General features: G+C 48.1%; 9 protein-coding genes and 1 non-coding gene across 10 annotated transcripts; 5 read left to right on the top strand and 5 right to left on the bottom strand.

Annotated features, from left to right (window-relative positions):
• Positions 1-746: 746 nt before the first annotated feature.
• F5B22DRAFT_633694 (phosphotransferase family protein) lies at positions 747-2,300 on the bottom strand (the record flags this gene model as incomplete). The annotated part of the gene is made up of 2 exons (XM_047976874.1): positions 747-1,990; positions 2,048-2,300. 2 exons carry the CDS (start codon positions 2,298-2,300, stop codon positions 747-749), a joined length of 1,497 nt encoding a protein of 498 aa, XP_047834986.1.
• Positions 2,301-3,016: 716 nt separating this feature from the next.
• Positions 3,017-3,105, top strand: F5B22DRAFT_t35. The gene has a single exon. It is a non-coding gene; the product is annotated as a tRNA-His (tRNA).
• A 638-nt stretch (positions 3,106-3,743) lies between these two features.
• F5B22DRAFT_642630 (flavin reductase like domain-containing protein) lies at positions 3,744-4,883 on the bottom strand (the record flags this gene model as incomplete). Its single annotated transcript, XM_047978152.1, has 1 exon — positions 3,744-4,883. One exon carries the CDS (start codon positions 4,881-4,883, stop codon positions 3,744-3,746), a length of 1,140 nt encoding a protein of 379 aa, XP_047834985.1.
• Positions 4,884-5,124: 241 nt separating this feature from the next.
• F5B22DRAFT_352335 (uncharacterized protein) lies at positions 5,125-6,183 on the top strand. The gene has a single exon (XM_047970978.1). The coding sequence runs from the start codon at positions 5,431-5,433 to the stop codon at positions 5,956-5,958; it is 528 nt and encodes a 175-aa protein (XP_047834984.1). The 5' UTR covers positions 5,125-5,430; the 3' UTR covers positions 5,959-6,183.
• On the bottom strand, positions 6,122-8,400 carry F5B22DRAFT_352322 (vacuolar sorting protein). Its single transcript, XM_047970977.1, has 6 exons — positions 8,272-8,400; positions 8,169-8,219; positions 7,599-8,104; positions 7,164-7,544; positions 6,508-7,110; positions 6,122-6,446 (listed from the first exon to the last, which is right to left on the bottom strand). The coding sequence occupies exons 1-6, from the start codon at positions 8,306-8,308 to the stop codon at positions 6,285-6,287; spliced, it is 1,740 nt and encodes a 579-aa protein (XP_047834983.1). The 5' UTR covers positions 8,309-8,400; the 3' UTR covers positions 6,122-6,284.
• Positions 8,401-9,023: 623 nt separating this feature from the next.
• On the bottom strand, positions 9,024-10,406 carry F5B22DRAFT_352315 (uncharacterized protein). Its single transcript, XM_047970976.1, has 2 exons — positions 9,880-10,406; positions 9,024-9,828 (listed from the first exon to the last, which is right to left on the bottom strand). The coding sequence occupies exons 1-2, from the start codon at positions 9,958-9,960 to the stop codon at positions 9,391-9,393; spliced, it is 519 nt and encodes a 172-aa protein (XP_047834982.1). The 5' UTR covers positions 9,961-10,406; the 3' UTR covers positions 9,024-9,390.
• A 22-nt stretch (positions 10,407-10,428) lies between these two features.
• On the top strand, positions 10,429-13,801 carry F5B22DRAFT_590757 (WD domain-containing protein). The gene is made up of 5 exons (XM_047973820.1): positions 10,429-10,490; positions 10,564-10,956; positions 11,362-11,562; positions 11,617-12,431; positions 12,490-13,801. The coding sequence occupies exons 2-5, from the start codon at positions 10,738-10,740 to the stop codon at positions 13,586-13,588; spliced, it is 2,334 nt and encodes a 777-aa protein (XP_047834981.1). The 5' UTR covers positions 10,429-10,490; positions 10,564-10,737; the 3' UTR covers positions 13,589-13,801.
• Positions 13,802-14,841: 1,040 nt separating this feature from the next.
• On the top strand, positions 14,842-16,168 carry F5B22DRAFT_633689 (glycoside hydrolase family 18 protein; the record flags this gene model as incomplete). Its single annotated transcript, XM_047976873.1, has 5 exons — positions 14,842-15,214; positions 15,271-15,494; positions 15,554-15,579; positions 15,639-16,027; positions 16,092-16,168. The coding sequence occupies 5 exons, from the start codon at positions 14,842-14,844 to the stop codon at positions 16,166-16,168; spliced, it is 1,089 nt and encodes a 362-aa protein (XP_047834980.1).
• A 1,374-nt stretch (positions 16,169-17,542) lies between these two features.
• F5B22DRAFT_658435 (peroxidase) lies at positions 17,543-19,915 on the top strand. The gene is made up of 4 exons (XM_047980119.1): positions 17,543-18,482; positions 18,627-18,925; positions 19,109-19,251; positions 19,320-19,915. The coding sequence occupies exons 1-4, from the start codon at positions 17,872-17,874 to the stop codon at positions 19,572-19,574; spliced, it is 1,308 nt and encodes a 435-aa protein (XP_047834979.1). The 5' UTR covers positions 17,543-17,871; the 3' UTR covers positions 19,575-19,915.
• A 651-nt stretch (positions 19,916-20,566) lies between these two features.
• On the bottom strand, positions 20,567-21,683 carry F5B22DRAFT_590743 (DUF636 domain-containing protein). Its single transcript, XM_047973819.1, has 4 exons — positions 21,422-21,683; positions 21,308-21,354; positions 21,158-21,221; positions 20,567-21,108 (listed from the first exon to the last, which is right to left on the bottom strand). Exons 1-4 carry the CDS (start codon positions 21,471-21,473, stop codon positions 20,858-20,860), a joined length of 414 nt encoding a protein of 137 aa, XP_047834978.1. The 5' UTR covers positions 21,474-21,683; the 3' UTR covers positions 20,567-20,857.
• Between the last annotated feature and the right edge of the window lie 541 nt (positions 21,684-22,224).

The following is a 22,224-nucleotide window of genomic DNA, read 5'->3' as shown; positions in this document are numbered from 1 at the left end:
TTCACATAAGAAGTATGAATGTAGCGTGCATGTGTATAAAACAGGAACTACTTCTATTTTGGTGGGAATTGTACCAATTTGGAAGTACCGCCGGATTTTCTCGAGTCGACTGGTCATTCTCGAGTTAAAGATCCCACTGGAAGTCGGAAGATTGGCGACGAAAGTGGAGTCCCAACGGTACTGACTGGGCCAAGTAGTGAGATTGGCTTGATTCCTTTCAGCGCTATTGGTATTCGCTACTTGGCTCAATTGTCATAGGTGTTGTAAGTAAGTAAGTCTTACGCCGCCTATTCACCCAAGGTCATCCCTGCGCTACGCAACCAGCCTCATCCTCGTTGCTAAAAGACTGCAGGTAATAGATACCCGGGACAAATTCTACAACACCATAGTGTAGGGTATATACTTACCCGTAACTTGCATGGTAAATAGACGGAATCGTAGGAATTAACTTGAAATAGACAAAGAGAGACACTCCCTCGGCACAACTAGCTTAATGCTTACGACTAGCCTCCAACAGAGTCAGGTCGAGATGAGGAGGTAACATTGGTAGGTAGAACCACCCCCGCATGCCTGCGGTTTATGTGCTGATATAATAAGGTCGTTGATTTTCAGGGCTCATGGCAGCTAAGGAACTAAAAGGTCTCTATAACTAACTCTACGAGTAGATGGGCGCAAGTTGATGAGACATAGATAATCGCGACGCTATCGGGATAAATAATCGCTTGCTGATGGTATATACATAATTCTCAAGCCATGAATCTAGCCAAGTGGGCCTTCGCGCTGCCATGATCCCAGTGAACTAGACTCCGTTCCTTAGCCTCCTCCATCTTGGTCTTGACAAGAGCGTCCATAGTTTCACTTTCCTTCGAGGTGAGGCTGCTAAGCCGTGCTTGATGGTCTGCTACTTCATTGGGCCCAAAGTATTTAGGGTCCAAGTACCGCCAAAAAAGAGCATCGAACTCCCAGCTGCTCTTAGCGGCGTAATTGATCATCCATGCCTTGCTCTCCCAGCGCTGTCGCATCATTTTTGAAAGGGGCGGGCTCTTGGCGTCCGACAGGGCTAGATGCCTGAAGCTGCTGGCAAGTTCGGAGCTGGCTTGCATTTTCTCCTCTTCGACTTCTAACAGGCGGAGAAAGGTCTCCAGGCGAGGCTTGTATGCTTTCATCCAGGCCTTGTACTTGCCATCAAAGCACTCTGGTAATCTCAGCAGAAGCCACCAAGGGGGGTCAAAAGCAAACAGAGCCGGCGCAACGTAGGCGAATTCCCAGTCTATTATACCGACAACCTGAAGGTCCTTGTCGATTAGGATGTTCGAGGGGCGTAAATCAGAGGAGTATATGAGAAACCCGGCTGAGTCTTTGCCGTCCCCCTCTAGCTTATCTTCAGACGTAAGTCGTCCACTAGACGCGAGCTGCCGAAACAGTTGGCGAGCGACATATTTGTCCCGAGCATCGTCCTCGTCTTCAACTGCATCGTTGTGCTGGAACACAAGTTGTGCCATGTGCATATCAGCTAGGGCGGTATACCACTCGTCGACATTTGTATACGTTTGAGATGGAGACGGCAACAGTGTCGGAGGCATATCAGTCAATTGAATCAATGAGTTCATGTTCTGTGTGAGGGGCCTCCCAGACACGGAAATCTTCCCATCCTTATGTTCGACCAATGAACCAATTCGAGGGAATTTTAGGCGAGAAAGCTGTAAGAGAATGTTCGCCATTTGTCCATAAAGTAAGTTAAGCTTGTGCTCACTAACATTGGGATCTAAGACGTGGTATTCGTCAGGGTCTAGAGGATCTGCTAGGGCCTCGGACATTGTCATCTCATGCTCAATGTACTCCATAATGATAAAAGGTCCAATCCCGATAGGATTTTCTGCCGCAGTCCCGTAGTGATATACCTTGGGCACTGGGATGGTTGTATTCTCTGCGATGTAGCGCATTGTGGCCGCCTCGTAGCGAGTTTTCTCGTCGGGGAACTTGACGCTACCTGCGCCCGTCAATACCCTCTTCCATGGAAACTGAAAGACATTGGTTGGCTCGGTACCTTTGAAGGGGACTCTCAATGCTGTCGATGAGCCATCCTTATACTCTAGGCGCCAGAGGACGTTATAACCCCCTTTAATCGGCCTATGAAGTACCTCGGCGGCCCCAGGCCTATACCTCAAGATGAGGTTGCCGACAGCACGCCGAACTTCGTTTGAATAAAGTGATTTCTCCCAAATCTCATCCTGCTTATCGTTTTCCTCCCAGGCGAGGTCATCCCTCGGCTCTGTTACATATCTAGCTTTGGGTTCCATGACAACAATAGAGTGCCCTAGAGCAAACAGAAGTCAAACACTGATTTCATTATAGGGAAGCATGAGATGGTAGAGACGTACGGTTCAACTTGGTAACATGGGTTAGTAATAAGTAGTATTCTAGACGTTACCTAACTAAATATGTCAGGTCCCATTCGTAGAAAGAGGCGAATTCGAGCATCCTCATCTATCTGGGCTATCCTTGCTACATGGCAAGCTCAACTGGCTGTTGGTTAATACCGAAATCCAAAAGTTAACCCCTTGTACTAAATATCAACCTAACTATATCTAGATTGCTTTCGCATCCCAATTAAGCCACCTGTCTACTTAAAAGGCCGCTCAGAGGCCGCTTTCAGATCATAGATCACTATACACCTTGACGTTGTATGTCGCATAACCAATGATGACGTCAACCCCGCAACGCTGCGACGAACCAGGTACGCACAATTAGTGGTGAGGCGGCAGAGGGGAGGTCAGACTTCTAATTGTACCCATGGGGGCCATCGAAATTTGTACTTGACTCGTAATATGCGTCCTCGTTAGTGCTATCTAGTAGGTAGGTAGTGATCTAGTAGTGAGGGGTCCGGCTCACAACGGCATGCATGATAGGCGGGGTTAATACCCGGAGCCACTGCTCGCTATGGCTATAGTTCTGTATAGCGGCAGTAAATTCCATCCACTTGCTCAGGATCTTCCTAGCATAGTGGTAACGCATCGGTGATGTAGTATAGTGGTGAGTACAATTCGTTGTGGCTTCTGGCACATCGGCTCCGAATAGACCCAGGTTCGATTCCTGGCATCGCCAACCTTTTGCAAAATCCAGAATGATTCATGTCTGTCGAGCAATGGCCATCTTATCGAATGAATGCTTCTATACCTTTTGATCCACTGCCCTCATCTTATTTGTAGTCACGCCTGTGCGGTGCTAATGCAAGTACTGATATGAATGACTATGCCCTTCCTTTTTCCTAGAGAAAAGTAATCCCCTCTATGTAGAACCGTCTATGTGTGAATATTACACGGAATTATACAGTGATTATCCCCATGCCCGCGCATCTATCAATATGACACTCATTAATCACAGAGAGAGCTCTCGCGCTTGCCTTATCCACTAAGCCCACAGTGTACCCTTCATCATCTAGATAATGCTGGGTGTTGCGTGATGTTGTCCAGAACTTCTTCAACACCTAGGGTCGGAATCAACATTTAGATCAACAGAGTTAGATGTTGAGGTGTTATATCTGAACCGCCGAGAGATCAAGAACATGGCGGTGGCCACTGCCTCCTTAGACAACGCCCCCATTTCACGTTTATTTCACTGTATGCGTTCCATTCTTGTACCTAGCTGTTATTTCGTTTCCCACGTCAACTCCCAGTATGTTGATGGTGACCATATAGTCCATTTTGCAGTTGCGTCTGATTGTAGCGTGTCCTCTGCGAATCTCATGCCAAATGGATGGCGTCGCCCTCACACCGATACTTCCTGTTGGCATAGCCTAAGGCGACAGAGACTTGGTGATCAGGCTCCTTGTTGGATTTCTTAGGGGCTGTCACCCCAACGACTTCACCTATCAGGATAATGTTCTGCCCTGCGTTCGGCAGTTCAGGATATATCGTGCGCACCAGACGACAATTCAGCACCTCTATGATTCCGCGAGAATGTAAGTGAGGAACATGGTGCATTTGCCCCACACTCTCGGTGCCTTCAGAATGCTGCACCATCGAATCTATATCATGGAAAGACATGGATTTTGTAAGATCTCTCTCCTTAGCATCTTGATATTGCCTATGCCACGCATTCCGATTTAAGATCTCAACGTGTGGCAACCCCTCCTCTTTCAGTCCTACGAACACGCCGAGATCAGCATCAACATCCAAGTCATCCTTGGAGGACTTGGCAGCCTCAATACGTGGCGGAGGTAAGCGATTACCGCGCGTAAATACTCTGGCAATGCGTGCGCCGGGTTCATCAGAGGTCAGGACGTGGACGTTAAAGTCCTTACAAGCGACGAGAGCCTCGTACATAGTACTAGGGAGCGTCATGTTAAACATGACGTGGGGTCTCGGCCTGATACATAAAGACGTGATAGAGGAAACGGTGATTCCCCGCGCTATAGGGTGCTGCATTTTCTCGACTGGCACACCGGCAGCTGCCTGCGCATGGTAAGTTCGGTCGAGGGTAGTGATGACCACAGCTGGGTGCGGGAGCCTGGCCATGGTAGCTGTTACAGCTGTGCAAAGGTCCTGGTGTCCCTGAGTGTTGTCTTTGCTGTCGGCAGACCCTCCGAGGACGGGAGGCTTTTCAAGCCTCACCTTGGTCGTTCTGCTGCCATTGGCATTTTCAGGTGCAGGTTTGACATCTTCTCTGGACATATAGGCCAGCCGCTTCTGAGGTTTTGTTTCCACATGATGCTCAATGTCTTCTGGGAGTGCACCTAGCCGTTTAGTTGTAGAGGGCTGTAGTGTCTGGTTTACACCACGCCGAGCGGCGCAGCTCCCGATGCGACGGGATGGGCAAAGAAGAAAAGCGTATCGTGGACTTTTGCACGGAATTGCCCGCCGTAGGCCACGAATACTCAGCATCTCAGGCCATGGATGGCAAAGAGAATAGATGAACCAAGGCTTAACGTGTAGGATTGAATTATTTAACAGAGCTTCGAGGCTCAATGTAGTCAGAAATTCAACTTTTTGATAGGACTGCCTACTGTGTATGGACAGGGATATACAACAAGTAGGTACTTATCCATGTCAATCGGGTAGTACAGGGATTGTAGGTAACAAGGACCCCTGCTCTTAGGATTGCCGGAGACTGTGGGCGGCTGTTAGCGGGCCGACTTTCTAAAAGCCTAGAAATTTGGCGATGTATCTGGGTCTACAAGCTTCATTCCTCATATGCGCATTATGCATTGGACTTTCAACACAAATTCTCAGAAACAATAAGAGCAGCTGAAAGTTTTGGCGCTTTGAAGATTGTCCTAAAAATCTTCAGTGTCATTGCCCTCTCTACCGAGTATTGCGACCCGGATCAATAGAATTGCCCTAGCAGGTGGCTAATATAACCTGGAAACTACCTACCTTCCTTCATCCTTAACCTACCAGACCGAATAAAAAGATATACAACACTACGAACATGGCGACAAGGCTTCCGAGCGCCCTTCCCCGGCGTCCTATGACTGCGTTCCCCTTCTCTCCCCTGAACAACACACACATATCGACGCCGTACTTAGCGCCCTCACACACGCCTCTCTCGCGCACGCCGAGCCGTGCCGCGACGCTCATCCGCCGGCCACGCCGTCCGTACTCGTTCACGCAGCTGGTGCAACTCTCGGACGGCAGTACGTATACGATGCGGACGTCATCCCCACTTGGCATGTACAAGAGCACCAAGGACACGCGGAACCACGCGCTCTGGAACCCTAATGATAAGAGTTTGCAGAACGTCGAGGTCGACGAGGCCGGAAAGCTGGCCGCCTTCCGTGCGCGCTTTGGGCGAAGTTGGGATGCTGGCACGGAGACTGTGGAGGAAGACCAGGCGAAGGGAAGTGGTGGTGCTGCTGCTGCTAGTGCTAAAAAGGATGTCGGAAGCGAGGATGCTCTGGCAGATCTGATCGCAGGCTACGCGGCTGGGGTGCCTGATTCCTCTCCAAAGAAGAAATGAGGCGGCGACAACGGTGCGGTGTTGAGCCACTGGGTTAGAGCAGAACCAGATGACTACGACGATCATGGAAGTTGAAAGTTCGACCACAGTATAACCGGTCCCGTAACTCGTGGTTCACTATCACTTCACGATGTAACCTGTCCGGCATATGATGACATTGAGACTAAAGTTTCTTGTCTGTTCATTAGGCGCATTGAGGATTTTGTGTGACTATATGTACAACCCTGTTTAGATTTCATCTCCGTCCGTTCACTTCCTATGACCCGCCAGCGCTCCGTTAATATACCTCTACGTCGCACACTTGGCAACTACAAATGTCTGCATGCTTAGTCTGAATCTTCATCAATAGTGGCCCTGGCTCGATCTACGGCAGTCTCTCCACGACCGGCGATTTTGTCGGCGGTCTGTATAACCGGTGGACGATAGAACACTGTTTCATCGTCCTCGGCATCAAGTTGCATTAAGAAAGTTTCCCATTTTTCGATCAACTGTTCTCTTGTTAAATTTGTGAACGTAAATTATTGAGGAAGGGAGTAAAAGGCGACTTACCTCTTTCTGTGCCTCTACTGCACTTTCTAGAAACGTTTCAACCGAAGACTTAAAATCTTCAACTTTTTCGCGCTCGAATCGATCAAGCTCCGCTCGCATGAGCCTACCCATATCCTCAAAAAGCAATCGCGCCTGATGTACTTTACGTTCGGCATCAGCAACTTCAGCGCCAACTTGGTTGAGGCGATCTTGCTGCGACCGGCCCTGCCTGAGCAACTTCTCTTGGCTGGCCTTGCGCTTTTGTAACTCATTCTCTGCGCTATGCCATGAATGGAAGGCCTTCTGGCGTTGAGAGAAAGCCTGCTTTACACTCCCAATCAATCGAATGTACTCATCAATAGTGATGCCAAATGTCAACACATCCTGCTGGGCTTGTCGATCATATACGTCGCGTATGGTGAGCTGTAGCTCAGACAAAGCATCAAGAGGACCAGATAGAGTGGGACTCAATTCCACGGTTGAAAGAGCATGTAGTGATGCAGAAAAGTCTGCTGCTGATTCCGCCATGGCTTTGCGCTGGTTGACCATAGTGTCCATAGATTTCATCAAAGCCTTTAATTGGTTTTCCAGAGCATCCAGGTAGACACGACGGTCATGGAACCACTGATTTATAAGTTAAACACCGTATGAAACAGACACGGCTTTGCTCAACTCACATCATCCTGTTCGACAAACTTGCTGCCTCCTCCGACACTGATACCGAAAGACCCTAGCATGCCCTTGTTTTCACTCGGTATAGGCTCTTTTCTCTCTTTGTGCTTGACATCAACATTGAACGCTTCACTTTCTAAGAAAAGCTTTAAGTCTGAGTCGTGTTGTAGGGTTGGATGCGCAGCGATCTTGTTCAACATCTTCTCCAAAGCAGCTCGACGCGATTCGACAAAGTTGCTCTCAAAGCGGTTGAGAGCTTGTTTCTCAGGGGGCGGGGGCACCACGACACCTGGGTTGTTTCCATGCATTGTATTATACAACCAGAGGAAATCACGATACCTTCGCTTCACTTCAAATTCAGGCTGTTTATAGCCTTTGGATGTGGTCTAAAGGACCCAAATCAGCACGTGCACACATAATAGAGAAACAGTTATCTATACCCTTGTTCGCACCGAATAGACGATATGGGAACTCGTCAAATCGCCAACTTTATGGGGGTCTCCCACGGTGATATGGAAGCTGGGCTTTGCAGCTTGTTCTATACTAACGCTTGGTTGGCCGCTCGCTCGCACAGGGCTTGGCTGCGCAGGTTGTACAGGAGGTGGTGGTCGTGGCCCGGAGGGCTGGTCGTAGTCATCGTCGTCAATTCGATGGGGATCCCCAGGGCCAGGCCGCTTCTGCTGCGAAGGCTGCGGCATTGTGGTTCTAATAACAACCTGCTCTTTTAGGGGCGGCGCTGGAGGTTCGTCGGCCTGCGAATCCGCGCCTGGGCCGGAATTACCTCCTAGAGGCCCTAGAGGGCCTAGGGGGTCGTCGACAGCTTCAAGTCGTGTAGGCTGAGCAACAAGTCGGCGCACCGGGCCCCTTGTTGCCCGGCCCGCGGGCGATTTGACCGAAGTTTGTGATTGCTGGGAGGTCTCAGCATCCTGAGGTTTGGAAGAGCTATCTATAGAGCTCAGATGCATTAGTAGATGTCCTTAATAGCAATGCAAGGGGTATGCATGGCAGACCTTGAGAGAAGTCGGGTGCGGCGGGCTTTGAGGTAGACTGCGAAGGAACATCTAGAGGACGTTTAGCTCACTAGGCAGACGGATACTTGAAAGGGCAAATTACCACCCCAGGGCGAGTCGCCTGCTTCTCCTAAATCCATGTCTCTATAAAATTTTGAGTGCTCGGTATTTTGGAAGAGAGGCGAAGGTGGACGTCGTGTTGTCGGCGGATTGAAGGCGAAGGGTAGTAAATGGCCAGTGGACGGAGGCTGCAGATAGCCACTGATGCTAACTGACGCACGCCTACTTTTCGGAAGGTGCAGGAGCAGCTCCCGGTGTAGGAAGGATGAGGTACCTCTGTAGGTATATCGGTGGTCCTGTGCCTAGTTGTTCCCAGTCTGTTCCCAGGCACCTACATAGGGATTTACTTATTGGTATTGGTAGAGGATGTATGGCACGATATGCACAACATCAGAGGGTTGGTCGAGATAGGAGTCTCTAGAGCTAGCTGTGCACAATGCGCCGCGACAATTCTCAATACAGTAAATTTGATCCATAGACTCCTTTCACATATCGCGAAGCTGATTACAGTCCTGGGATGGGACCGTGTTGTTGGGGAGGGGAAGCGGCTTACGTTAGTGCCATCCTGGCCCTCCGGATCATGTCACATACCCACAGCCTCGTAACACAGCTTTGCGTGAGTAGTAAGGATAGCTGCTTAGAACAAATATGGCTAAGTTCCCTTGATTTTCATTGCAATAGGTACGCAGGTATCTGTATTATTTTTCATCGGCGCCGAAGCTCGTACCTCGTATTACTAACGTCACATATATCTAGACAAATCCTTCTCTCATAAGACGAAGACTGAGCGCCCTTATGTTATACACGGGTTTGCTAAAATTTTCATGAAGGAAGATAACTCTATTGCAATTGTCATTTTCATTAAGCTATGACTAGTGTGTAATCACCGTTTGCCCAAGACTTTCGAAAATTCTGGAAATTGACTCGGCACGGAGGATAGCATTGGATTCAATCAATTCTCTATCTGTGTGAACAGAGATGAGATGAGCTGAAACGTTGTGTATCGTGCTGGAATCGATGAGCTCGAAATAGCGGCCACAAGTTTTTTTTTGTCAATGCCGCATAGCTCCTGCTTTGAATCGCGAATTTGGTATGTGATTTTGCGTCGTAAATGTAGGCTGATTGGCATTGCTCTTCGGAGCGATGCGCTGTTATTGACTTCTTAACCTGCGTGTTGCCGCTGATGTGTAATAAGTCGCTGGAGAGTCTGTTCGGCCTCTTCCCATAGGTCGGCCTCCATGTCCTTTTCTACTTTGTTACTTCGGCTGTTAAGCCAGCCGACGTCCAAGCCACCAATCTTTCCGCTTCCATCTGGCTCGAGAAGTCCATTACGGACGTTGCTTGCCTGCACTTCACCTCCCTCTTCTCTAGTACTGAGCTCCTTCTTGCCAAGAGAGATGATGCCAGCCTCTTCTAGCCCCCAAATTTGGCGCTTCATGCCGACATTCACTGTTCGCAGCGTGTTCACAAATTCATCCATGGAATCTTTGAATTGCTGGGTTGGGTCGGTGTCGACCATACTGACGTCTTCATCCTGCCCTGGTCTTTTGCCTAGACATTGTACAGCTTGTGCTGTATACCGCAGGAGCTTGACAATATTCTGCGGCCGTTAGAAAAAAAGGAACTTTGTTGTGAGCCACTCAGTGCAAACCTTGTCAATATCGCCGAGCTGTTGGATTCGCTCTGCCTTGGTGAACGGAACAAAAGTCGATGGTTGGGTACTGGTTTCCATCTCGATCAGCGCGGGGAGTTTGTAGCTTAGAGGCGTGCCTCAGCAAAGGTCTCGAGCACTATATAACGCCTGGCCAACCCTAAGCCACGGAGTACGAAAGTGAGGATGCAACAATGGCACTGAAGTCGAATCATTGAGTGCCTGAACAAAGGAACATTCCTAGGTGCACAATTATATGTACTCTCAGTACTGAGTAAGTAAGTAATCTCAGATAAATGTAGGAGGTACCTGGAGGTACTTGGAGGTACCGAAGCGTAAGGCCTGTGGCCGGCCAGAGTACATAGAGCATCTCGGACCCCAAGTCGAATAGAAGTACTCGGTACGTATTGTCGGATAGACACTAGATGATAGTACCCAATCGGTATTAAATAAACACCTAGGTATATCTTATATTGTCTAGAGGACGATATCTAAGCTGTTGAAGAAATTTCAGTCTCTAATATGATTTCTTTTCCATTTGAGTTCTCCGTTACATCAACAGGCAACCTAGGTACTATTAGGTACGGTGGGACATAGGTACCTACATATAGGTAGGTAGCCTTCTAAGTAGGTACCTAAGCATGGTAGCTACGCGTCAAAGTACCGCGACTAAATTAGCACTAGCGCCGTGAGCCTCAGCTAGGAGGTGATTCTCAACTTCAATCCAGCCTCTTCTCATTCACTCAACAGCTCAATAGCTTATCAAACCTCTGCAGCGCCAACAATAACACGTTATCTGTGCCCTGCTCAAGCTCGAAAATTGAGGCCGGCCTTTAGGGACTCACCTTTTCCCCCAACATGTCCGGCACTGGACCTCCTTCCGCAGGAGCTGGCGCTACCTCCGGTGCCAGCTTCACACCTCAACCTGGAGCTGCTTCAACGACGCCGGCACCGGTTGCGGCCTCCAGTACGGTCCCGACCACAGCGCCGCCAACAACAACACCAACCACATCAACAACGGCAATTCCGCCGCCTGTTGTCCCGCCGCCCAGTAACCCGCAAAACCTGAATCAGATTGTAAGTGACTTGTGTCTGCCGATGCGATCACATTTTACATGGCCTCGTCTCTCGGAGTAAGCCTGTCCGGAAATAATGATGAAACACATGATCACTATGGGAGTGCGGCATTGGTTTTCGCGAAGCTCTCTATCAAAATTGACATCATAGCATATCCAGCAACTGCCCAGGGCATCAGTTTCTATCCACGAGTGTGGGGCCGACACATCTACATGCAGGAGCTAGCTTGCTCGAAAAAAGAGACGGGATAAGACAATGTTAATAGAATCCCAGCCGCGTGTCTTCTTGTAGTCATATCAACACCCCTCGCATGCAACTCCGTTGCTTGTTGTCCCCGCTTGACGAGCATTTTAGCCTCGTGCTGGAATAGACATGAGCCTGGCATGCTAACCAAGCCCTCACTAGGTGACAGATTATCTGCTTAAAAAAGGTTACAAACGGACGGAGGAGATATTTCGTCAGGAAGTGAAAGACCTAGACGAGAGCGGGCGCCCTCGGCAGCACAATGATGGCTCGGTATCTGAAAAATTATTTCCCGCGGGCAAATATTTGAGCTCTTTTAAGCACTTCGAAAAATGGGTCGACAATGGCCTCGATCTATATAAGGTGAGTTCAGCTTCGATACCTTTCACATAGATCCCATTCCTGACATCTTCAAAGTTCGAGCTCGGCAAGATCTTGTGGCCGCTGTTTGTTTACTCCTACCTGCGACTTGTAGGACAGGGATCAGTTGCCCACGCCAAAGAATTTATGCAAAAATGCCGTGGCCGTTTCGAGAGTGCACGCATCGACGAACTACGAGGGCTAGAGCTTGTAACATTGGCACCTCACGTTCAAGAAAACTCGATGGCAAAGCTCTATCGCGACAATCGCTATGTAATCCCCATCAATAAGTCACTGACCGGCAATCTCTTTCATTTTCTGGAACGAGAGCTGGACCAATGTGGTGCTGTTGTTCTTGATATTATCCAACAGCACTGTCGTGTGGATTCAGTTGATCGTGGTCCCATCGAACCATTCAGTTTCGAGGCCATTTATCGACGTGCTCGAAACCAAGAGCTCGATGATGTGGATATTCAAGAAGGAATACCTGGTCTCAAGAGTCGCAGTGGCGTCGCAAACCGTGATGTTTTAGAGAACCAAGCAGCATTAAGATTAGGACCTTTGCCCTTAGACGGCGAACTGCGGGACGATATAGCAGCCGAGTTAGAAGAGGAAGATCGCCTTCACCCTCCCAAAGATGGTATCCCAACACTTGTTGACGAGTTCAATTCCATGCATCCCATTAAGAAAGAGGCTGGAGATTCCCCTCAACGAACTGATATACCATATCCGCCTTCGCGTGCTAGAGATGTGGTGGTGGAAATGCAAAAAGTGCGCGAAAACCGTGATCGCTTCCGGATCGAAGGTCGCACTGGTGGTGCTGGACCTGGTCTTTCTGTATGCATGTTCACATTACACAACCATCTTGGCAGGTAAGTCTGGGAATCGGCTCATTCGCAGAATATACATCTTATCTAACGTTACGACCAGTTTCTCATGTATAGACTTTTCGAAAGACCAGCAACTCATGGCAGTAGGCACTACAGAATCTTACATTCGAGTATGGTCTCTTGACGGGAAACTTCTTAAATCCACTTTAACCCCAGAAAAGGATTTGAGGACGAACAACCGGAAACTTATCGGCCACTCTGCTCCAGTATATGCTGTGGCATTCTCAGATGCAATCAGCAACATGGAGCGGAACCTCTACGAAGGTGAACAAAAACCGGAAACTGACTCCAAATTATTGCTATCATGTTCGGCAGATGGCCAGGTACGATTGTGGTCTCTAGATATATGGGCCTGTCTTTGTATCTACAAGGGCCACGACGGCCCAGTTACTAGCCTATCATGGAGCCCCCATGGACATTATTTCGTAACGGGTGGCTGGGACAAGACCGTTCGCATCTGGGCCCAAGATCATGCTTCTGCCGTAAGACTTCTTGTGGGCCATGATACTCCTATCTCCACAGTTACATGGCACCCCAACGGAACTTACGTCTTTTCCGCTTCAGACGAGACAGACAAGTCGATTAGAATGTGGTCTATGGTTAAGGGTGAATGTGTGCGAGTTTTCACTGGCCATACAGATTACATCTCGGCGCTCGAATGCGCACCGAATGGCAAAATTCTTGCCTCTGCCGACATTGGCGGCAATATCTTCCTATGGGATATTGAAAAAGCAACTCGAATCAAGCGTTGCCGTGGACACGGACGGGGCGGCATTTGGTCTCTCAGTTTCAGCGTTGAGAGCACTGTCCTCGTCTCAGGCGGTCAAGATAGTACAGTACGTGTGTGGGACGTTGAAATGCCAGCCGAAGGCAGCCGACCGACGAATCAACAAGATAGTGATGGAACTATAGTAGCTGCAGGTGCACCAGGTGAGGGTAAGCAATCCGGGACAGCCACTCAACCTACCAGCAACCCGGGCACGGGTAAGAAGAAAGGAAAGGATGTTATGATCACCCCTGATCAAATTAGTGCTTTTCCGACAAAGAAGACGCCAGTCTTAAAGGTACAGTGTACTCGCATGAACCTTGTCCTTGCAGGCGGTTGCTATTACCCGGAGACTCAAGATCGAGACCGATAAAGGGAGCAGGAGGTAATGGCGTGCGTCTGCCATTGTGGCATGGAACAGGGCGTTAAGGTTTCTTAAAAGACACGGGTCAGGCTGATTGAATTAGATACCCTTGTAACAGCAAGTAAGCTTTAAAAAATTGAATTAAGATAAACACTTAAATTCAACAGTGGCAATATGTGTCGTTATCTCAACTGTTAACCAAATGCAAATGCCAATATCACGTATGACGTCGTCGAATTATCCCATCTCCTTCATATATGTATGGCTGTATAGGCAAAGCACATCGTCAAAGTGGATAAGATAGAGTAAGAGGTCTGGTTCTAAAAGCGTAGACAAAATGTTCGGCAAATGCCACATTCCGACGGGCGATCATGGTGGGTTATGATAGTACCTATTTCACGTATGTAACCGATAGACTAGTAGTACTAGGTACTACCACTACCACGTCCCCGGACCGATAGGTAATTACTCATCTCCAAGCTTCGGGTCTCTAATCATTATGCGAATCTTAACAGCCACTCGAGTATTTATCTTGCACATCAAGACGCAGTGATTATACAAAGCTACTGAGCAGAATCGGGAGTAACGTTGGATTCTTGGCTGGCCAGAATAGGCAGCTCAGGCCCAGAAATCAATCGACTTGGCCACCTAATTATGCTGCTTCCTCCATATCTAGTCTTTGTGTGGCTACGTCGCGCCACTGAGGCGTTTTGTCGAGTGTGCCTCGGACTTGGAATGCAGATAGAGTACGTTTGATGTTAATGAACTGTCGTGACGGATAGTAGCAATGCATACATAAGTGACACCTTAATCCAAGCTGGTGGTGAGGATAGTGACTTTGTCTAGTGGATCAAATAGCAGATCAGCTAAGCCGCAATTCGCTATGATCTACGATATGTTTGCTGAAACCGATGATAGAGGCACATGTAGAACCCAACTGCCACCGACTGTCTCACAAGGCATGATGCTAATTTTGATCGGACAGGATTTCGCGGCACAGGTCAGGTAGGATGAGTGTTGGCACATGCCACTCTGCGGGGGGTGTAGTAGTACTAACAAGCAAGCCCTTGGGAAAACGCCGTCCTTGTCAGATACTGCTCAGGGAGAGTATATATATCCTGCAAAGGAAAACATCTCAAGAGAAACTTACTGTCAAGCCTGTGGCCTCATCTTGAACTATTAAACCCTTCACACCTCATGAGTAGGTGATCTCTTAGTCTTACACCAGCCTCTCTCTTTCACACTAATCTACTTGACCGAATATGCATGTTCCTATATCTTTAGTAGTAGCCACTATGGCTGGTACTGCTGCTGCTGTTCCTCGATTTGCTATATACTATGACCAGTGGCATACAGTGTCACCATCGAGGGATAACACAGCGGGAATCACTCACGTATTTACTGCCTTCGCGGACCCCCTTCTATTTACAACGAGCCCGGCTGGAACATACACTCCTTTCGTAGACCCCAGCAGCCTGCGCGCGTCCTTTGATCAGAGCACTAGGATGTGCCTGGCTATCGGTGGCTGGGGCTACACGGACGGCTTCTCCGCTGGTCAGAAAAGTGAAGAGACCAGGGCGCTGTTCGCCAAGAACGTTGCTGCAACTCTAGATGTCCATGGATACGACTGTGTTGGTGCGTTCTGAACGGAACTTGATCAACTGTTATGAGTCGTCACTGATCCTATGCAGATATCGATTGGGAATATCCCGGCGGAAACGGAAACGATTACAAGGCAAATCCTAACTCGAACAAGGTTGACGAGATAGATAATTATCCCTTACTCTTGAAAGCGATCAAGGATGCCATCGGTGACAAGGAGCTCAGTATTGCCGTACCTGGCCTGGAGAGGGATTTTATCGCTTTCACTGCTGAGAAGGTTCCCATGATCAACGAAGCTGTCGATGTCGTGAATGTGAGTATATGTTACTGAAGACTTCAGGAACTAAGGAAACGCTTCTAACGAGCAATTAGCTTTTGACATATGATTTGATGAACAGGTAAGGGCCTTGTCTACTGATATATGAGATGTCTTAATAAAGTAACTAACTCAACGAAGGCGCGATAACATGACTCAGCACCACTCCTCCGTGAAAGGGTCGCTGAGCACCGTTGAGAAGTATATCGAGCTAGGCATGAACCCAGCCAAAATGAACCTGGGCATTGCGTTCTACGCCAAATACTTCGAGACCAACGAAGAATGCACAGAACCGGTCGGCTGTGAGACTGTTCTCCTCGAAGATGCCAACGGCCTGGATACCGGCCGGTCTGGCGCCACGACGTTCCTAGAAGGTGTCCCAGTGCTTGCAAGCGGCCGGGCAGATGATAGTGAGGGTGGACAGTGGTACTGGGATTCCGCAACACATTACTTTTGGACCTGGGATACACCTGAATTCGTCGCCCAGAAGTTTGAACAGATCGTCAAGGCAAAGGGACTGGGTGGTATCAGTACGTCTTGCCACATATACAACAACGCGACGACTTATGTCGATAATTGCTAACTTCGTCACAGTGGGGTGGAGCCTAGGGGAGGATTCGGCAGACCACACCTATATCAAGGCGATGCAAGCCGGCTTGCAAACACTGTGATCGCCCCCGTCTTCTGACGAGAAGGCAATGTCTGGCAATGGTATGTGATGCCCATACAGACCCATAGGAGAGGAGCCGCTTAGTTATATGAGGCCCGAACTCGCTGATCCCAAAATGCTCTAGGCGCCGCTGCGGCCAGGCTCCATGAGCTCCACGATGTGATCGATTTACATTTTAGTGCCCGAAAGTTAGTATGCCTCCCGAGCCTCCCGTACTCCCGCCGTACCCTGCGGGGTCCTATCCCTGGCCTTACCTGCCAAGGGTCATACATCCGTAAATTCGTGGCTTGGATAAACACGAACAAGATAAGTCGCTGCTCTGTCAAAGCTATTGGAAAGTCGATTTAGCATGTGCTATGCTTGAGCCATACTCAGGCCTACCTGTTAGAGGGGTAGTTAGGGTAGACTCGTCACCTAATCTGACAACTCGCTCTGTGCCTATCTTCATTTTCAACGGTGATAACAACTTCAAAAGTGAGCTGAAACCTTTGAGTGAGATAGCCAGGCCTATGAAATTGACAATGTGATCAATAATGAGCTATGAACAGAGATTGATATTTGCTAGCTTCCTGTGTTGGTGCCAAGACGGGGATCTGCTGCACTCTGCGTGTACCGGCTTAGCTGCAGCGTCGGCAGCCTACCTCATCGCCATCTCTTTTCCTAGATAGGTCCAATGCCCGACGGCTAACCCAGCTTACACACCTTCGCGAGAGGGTGTGCTTGATGTAGGCGATGTAGGCAGTATCCATTGGGAAGGGAAGCGAGAAGACGGGAGAAATTGACACGTCCTATCGTAGGCTCAAGTTGTTATGCGTAAAATAGAGAAGGATCGTATTCAAAGATCGTCATATCTTTCCGACACATGAAATACTCTCCTAGTGTCGTCCCAGTGCGTAGGGATACCCAGACGAACACATTACGTGATTGTGTGGTACGCATGGTTCGTACAGTAGCGTTGCCTCTTCCCCTGCAGATGATGGTGCTATCCAGGAGGCTTTGCCCAGCTTGCCTGATTAATCCTGACCTCATGACACCCTTGTTCAACATTTATCATTATCAATCAGAACGGTAGCCACTATCTCCAGAAAATAGCATGTAGATCCGTTCGAGAGCGCTTGGCTTTGAGGAGAAGACTACATACGACTAGGATACGGTTTCTACAGTAGCCCATCAAGGCGCATCGCATCTCGTGATTAAGCACTCTCCATCAGCGGCACGAGGCTTGACAACCCCTGCATCGCGGATGCGGCAGGTGAGGAAGCTCGCTTCTCTCTGTTGCGTAGCCTTCTTCCCTCCTATATCACCGGCGTTAAGGCTGAACCAGTATGATGCCATGAAATTAGCGCCTCGATAGTTAATAGTCTGAGGCGCGAGGGCTGGTAGACGACGACACACACTTTCTCAAGTGCTGGCGTAGTCTCCCTTGGCAATGATTACACGCTCGTGATCCTTGATAGTGAGGATATGATGGGTTGAGACCAGGAAGTTCAACATCAGATAGATCAAGTATCTGTAACTGACATCTGCTCTGATCTACTTTAAGACTATCGACTATTGAGGGGTATGATATATAGAGTTCATCGCATGCTTTCACCTGCTCTAACTTTGACCATTCTCGCTTTAGTTTGCACTCATTAGTGTGGTTTTGTCTTCCGAATCTTGGAAGTGTTAGATCTGACAGAAAAAGAAGCAGAAGAAGAAACCATGCGATACTATACTCTCGTTATAGCACTAGGTGTAACTACTGCGTCGATCCCAGTCGATGCTTTCCCTGGCTTTCCTAAGCTCAAACAGCTATTGAAGATCGATGTTCTGAACCCCGCCGATTTGAACAATGCAGGGACGGATCGAGGCGACGACTCCTTCGAGCTACTTGGAGACCTCGTCGGGATGAGGTATGCAGACCTGACCAAAGTAGGTCGCGACATCACGAACTTGCTCATGAACTTTGATAACCCCGAGAGCGACGTCTCCTACATCGATGTCCCGGCATTGGATTCCACGGCCTGCACCGAGGATACGTGCTGTGTCTGGAAGTACATAGCTGATGAGATGACTGTTCTTTTTCGAGGAGAATCAGGTCGATGTACCAAATGGGCCCGAATGGCAGTCCGCCTTGGATTTCATGATGCTGGAACCTGGTCCAAGGCTACTGCTCATCAAGGTGGAGGCGCTGACGGATCCATCTGTCTCACGGACGAGTATCTTCTTCCAGAGAACGGAGGTCTAGAAGACATTTGCCTTCAGATGCTCACATGGTATGACGAATGGAAGCACCAGAAGGGTTTCAACATCTCCATGGCCGACTTAATCCGGTGCGTATTGTGAATACAACTTCCCCCACGCCCCCTTTTCGGTTTATCTCACCAGACATAGCACAGTCACGGCTAACAGTCTAACAGTGAGCAAATTTTCTTCATACTACAGTCTCAGAATGATTGATGCCCGTGCTCTTGAAGACTTAGAGCTAATGAAGTTTTAGAAATGGGTGCCAATGTTGCCACCGTGGTTTGTCCCCTTGGTCCTCGTGTCCGCTCTTTCGTTGGCCGCGTCGATTCTGCTGCTGTGAACAGAGTAGAGCTCTTACCTAGCCCCTTTGCCGAAGCGGCAGACCTCATCCGGCTCTTTCGGGATAAGACGATCAGCCCTCACGCTCTCGTCGCGCTTATCGGCGCTCATACAACAAGTCAGCAACGGCTCACGAATGTTACTAGAGCAGGCGATCCGCAGGATAGTACACCGGGCGTATGGGATAATTGTATGTTTTAAACCTACTGTGTCTGTTGTGAGACCCAGGCTTAGTAGAAAAGATCTATTGTCTTTGAGAGCTAACTGTTGCCATAGTATGTGAGCTTTTAGTCCAGAAACGCGACCGCCATCATCTGTGGAGTTCTAGAAAGTATGTAATAAGGAACTAGACTAACACATCTTGAAATGGCAGACTACGAGGAGACGTACGGCTCAGTCGACACACCAGATCGGGTGTTCAAATTTCCGAGTGACGTAGCCCTAGCCAAGTATTCCGTGACGGCCACTGAATGGGTTTCATTTCTTGGCTCTGGAGGACAAGGTCACTGGAATATGGTGAGTGACTGATATGTATCTGCTTCATATTATGTGTACAGGCAAGACTTGACTAAAATCATCTACAGGATTATGCTAGAGCATATATTCGTCTAAGTCTGCTCGGCGTTAACAATATCAACCAACTCACCGAGTGTACCGTAGCCTTGCCGGCGCGAACTGAAACCTACAAGAACCCGGATCAAGAGAGCATGGATGAATGGTTGAAGAGCTCTCGGGTCTCTCTCACCTCCGAGGAGATTGCAGAGAGAGTTGAGCTTGGAGGTATAGTTGATATCAACAACCTCTTAGCAGGCAATGGTACGATAGAGGGGGAGTTGTAAACTTAGTGTATCGTATATGGGCTTGGATTATAAGAAAATTGGGTGATTGTTCCTTTTTTCTTCTTCTTACATGCATATATATATACATATATGTATATGTATATGCATTACCTTTCGTTGCAAGTATTGCCTCTTTTTTTGTATATACTCATCTCTTCACTTCTACGGGAGCACGAAGTGTTGTCGATCTGTTGCATTGTATTTTAAGGATTAATTTGCGACCTGCAGAGCTTCGCTATATTCAGCAATAGTCAGCCAACTGGAAAGACTGATAGTCTGCAGATATTGTCAGGTGACACGTCAGAATCAATATGTACATAAACATTTCCCTTGTTTCTTTATAGCTATAAACAAACAAAAATTTGTTATATCTGAGACAAGATGCTGTTGGGTTGGCACAAAAGGGCCTTGTCTCGTTGTTGTTTTCTTTTATCACTGACTAGTTCATAAATAGGTGATGAGATCTAAATGAAATTTATTTCGATCACCGCAAAGACTATTATCCCTCTACGTCATACACATCCGCGATTTTCCTGGCGCCGTAATCGAAGTGGAAATTTCCGTATGTAAGTAATATGTCCCAGATGACGCAAATTCATACTGAGGATACTGGTGAGGTGATTGAGCTTTACTTTGACCTGGATCAAGCCTCATTGCCATGCCCAAGTAATATCATCAGCGAAAATGCCGATGGTATTGATATGCCCAGATTCACTCCAATTACAGAGAGGAAGGAGAATTCTTACATGTGGCTAACTAAGACAGTTGAGAAAGAAAACAATTCAGGGGGTAGAAGTCCATACGTCTTTCCCCACAGCTCGGCTGTTTTCATGGGATTTCCTCATCCAAAGCCGAGATAGCAGACAGGGAATAGACAGGCGACAAGGCCAACTCTACCTATCCATAGGTCACGGGCTGTGTCATAATTACTTACCATATTCGTACAGTCATGATCGACGGATAGAGTCAACCCCCATTACCGATACCACTGCCTGCATATCCCCAAAGACAGTACCATTGGCATTACGACGCGTCATCAATTCGATCAACACTCCATTAAATCAGCTACAATATTGAACGCTCAGTACCTAACAATACATACCTCCTGCATGCGCGTAGATCTATGGAGACGGACCGGCGGGTGTAGTTAATACTGTTTGCAGCATCAAGTGCAACTTTTCGTCTACCCAATATACTTAGATACCACAATTAATCGAACTGCTATACTACTAATTGTCCCAGACCCAGAAGTTAGAGATGAGCGCATCGTCTTAAGCATAGTATTACCCAAATTGAGGTTCTTGCTTCGCTCCATCACATGGTTTCAGATACTGAGGACGGTCCTTGACATAGAACTCAACCCCGATTTTGTTGCCCAGGTTAGCAGCGCCCCCATCCAACCCTCCGGCTTTAACGCATGTCATATCAGGCATCACCTCGAGTTCAGTGTACAGACTAGAGCCACAGTTGGCACAGAAAAAGTGCTTGTTGATCTTGCCGGATGCTCCCGTGACATCATATGAGCTCGGGGTTCCTAAGACGAGTGAGATTCTAGATGCCTGATATGTTTACGACGCGCATACCTTGCGTGACTGAGAATGCGGTGCGCGGTACCACTGCGTTTGAAGTGAAGGCACTGCCAGTCCACTGGGGTAATTGTGGTCAGTATCCGGGCTTATACTTTGGTAATTGGTATCTCCAGTATCCCTGAACATAGATCCGAAATACCATACCTTTTGACAATCTACGCAATGACACAGGGCGGTCACCGCAGGCTCACCTATGTCTGCATTAGCAAGCTGCAAGACTTCACGCCTACATGAGTTTTCCTAGGTGAATTCACTTACCGGTAAACTGGTACCGGATGTTGCCGCACATACAACTGCCAGTAGTAGTCATGATGAAAAGGTCAAGGGTGAAGGCGTAAATCTCGTTATGGATGACGAACAAAAGGTGAAGGAGTTACAATTGGAGAATCTGGCAACCCCAACATATTTAAACAGGTTAGATACATGTCCTAAAAGAGAAAATAGCTAATCACCAGCACTATTATCACTCCTTTTGCCCGATCGCCTCAGGGTGCGATTCTTTTCAGCTATCAGACATCCTTCCCCGCAAACTATCTAGCATCACCTCCACATAACCCCGCGTCATGACCGCGCCAGTCTAAGCGTTGGCGACTCGATTGGGAGCGTTTTTTTTTTTTTTGAACTAGGTACTGTACCAAGAGAGGGTAGGTAGGCATTGACAAGATGACAGCGTTGATCATTAACAGCGTGAAGATACAGCAGTCTCCAATTACTTGCTTTAAGATATGTATAAGGACTGAACACATCCGATATCCATTGTAATCGGAATACAAAAGGAAGAATAAAATCATATTATTAGGCAGAAAAAAAATACAGGATGAGCCTTAAGATCTATTATAATGTTTTTTTATTATCGAGGATCAAGTTATTTCAGGCTCTATATTAGGCTGGACGACATGCGCGTTGATTCTGATCCCTTCCTGTGCATGGTTCCAAAGCGGAATTTACTTGATTATCGCTAATGCATCGTGCACATTCATCTTCCCATTGGAGCGGGGAGCCTCATCAGGCTTATAACCCGAAAATAAAGCAAGGTTTCATAAGTAGCGCTTAGTTACAAG

Source organism: Xylaria bambusicola (genome assembly GCF_022495145.1).
Source record: "Xylaria bambusicola strain CBS 139988 unplaced genomic scaffold F5B22scaffold_4, whole genome shotgun sequence".
Lineage (NCBI taxonomy): Eukaryota > Fungi > Ascomycota > Sordariomycetes > Xylariales > Xylariaceae > Xylaria > Xylaria bambusicola.
The sequence above is the reverse complement of the archived record's forward strand: the minus strand, read 5'-3'. Positions and strand labels throughout refer to the sequence as shown.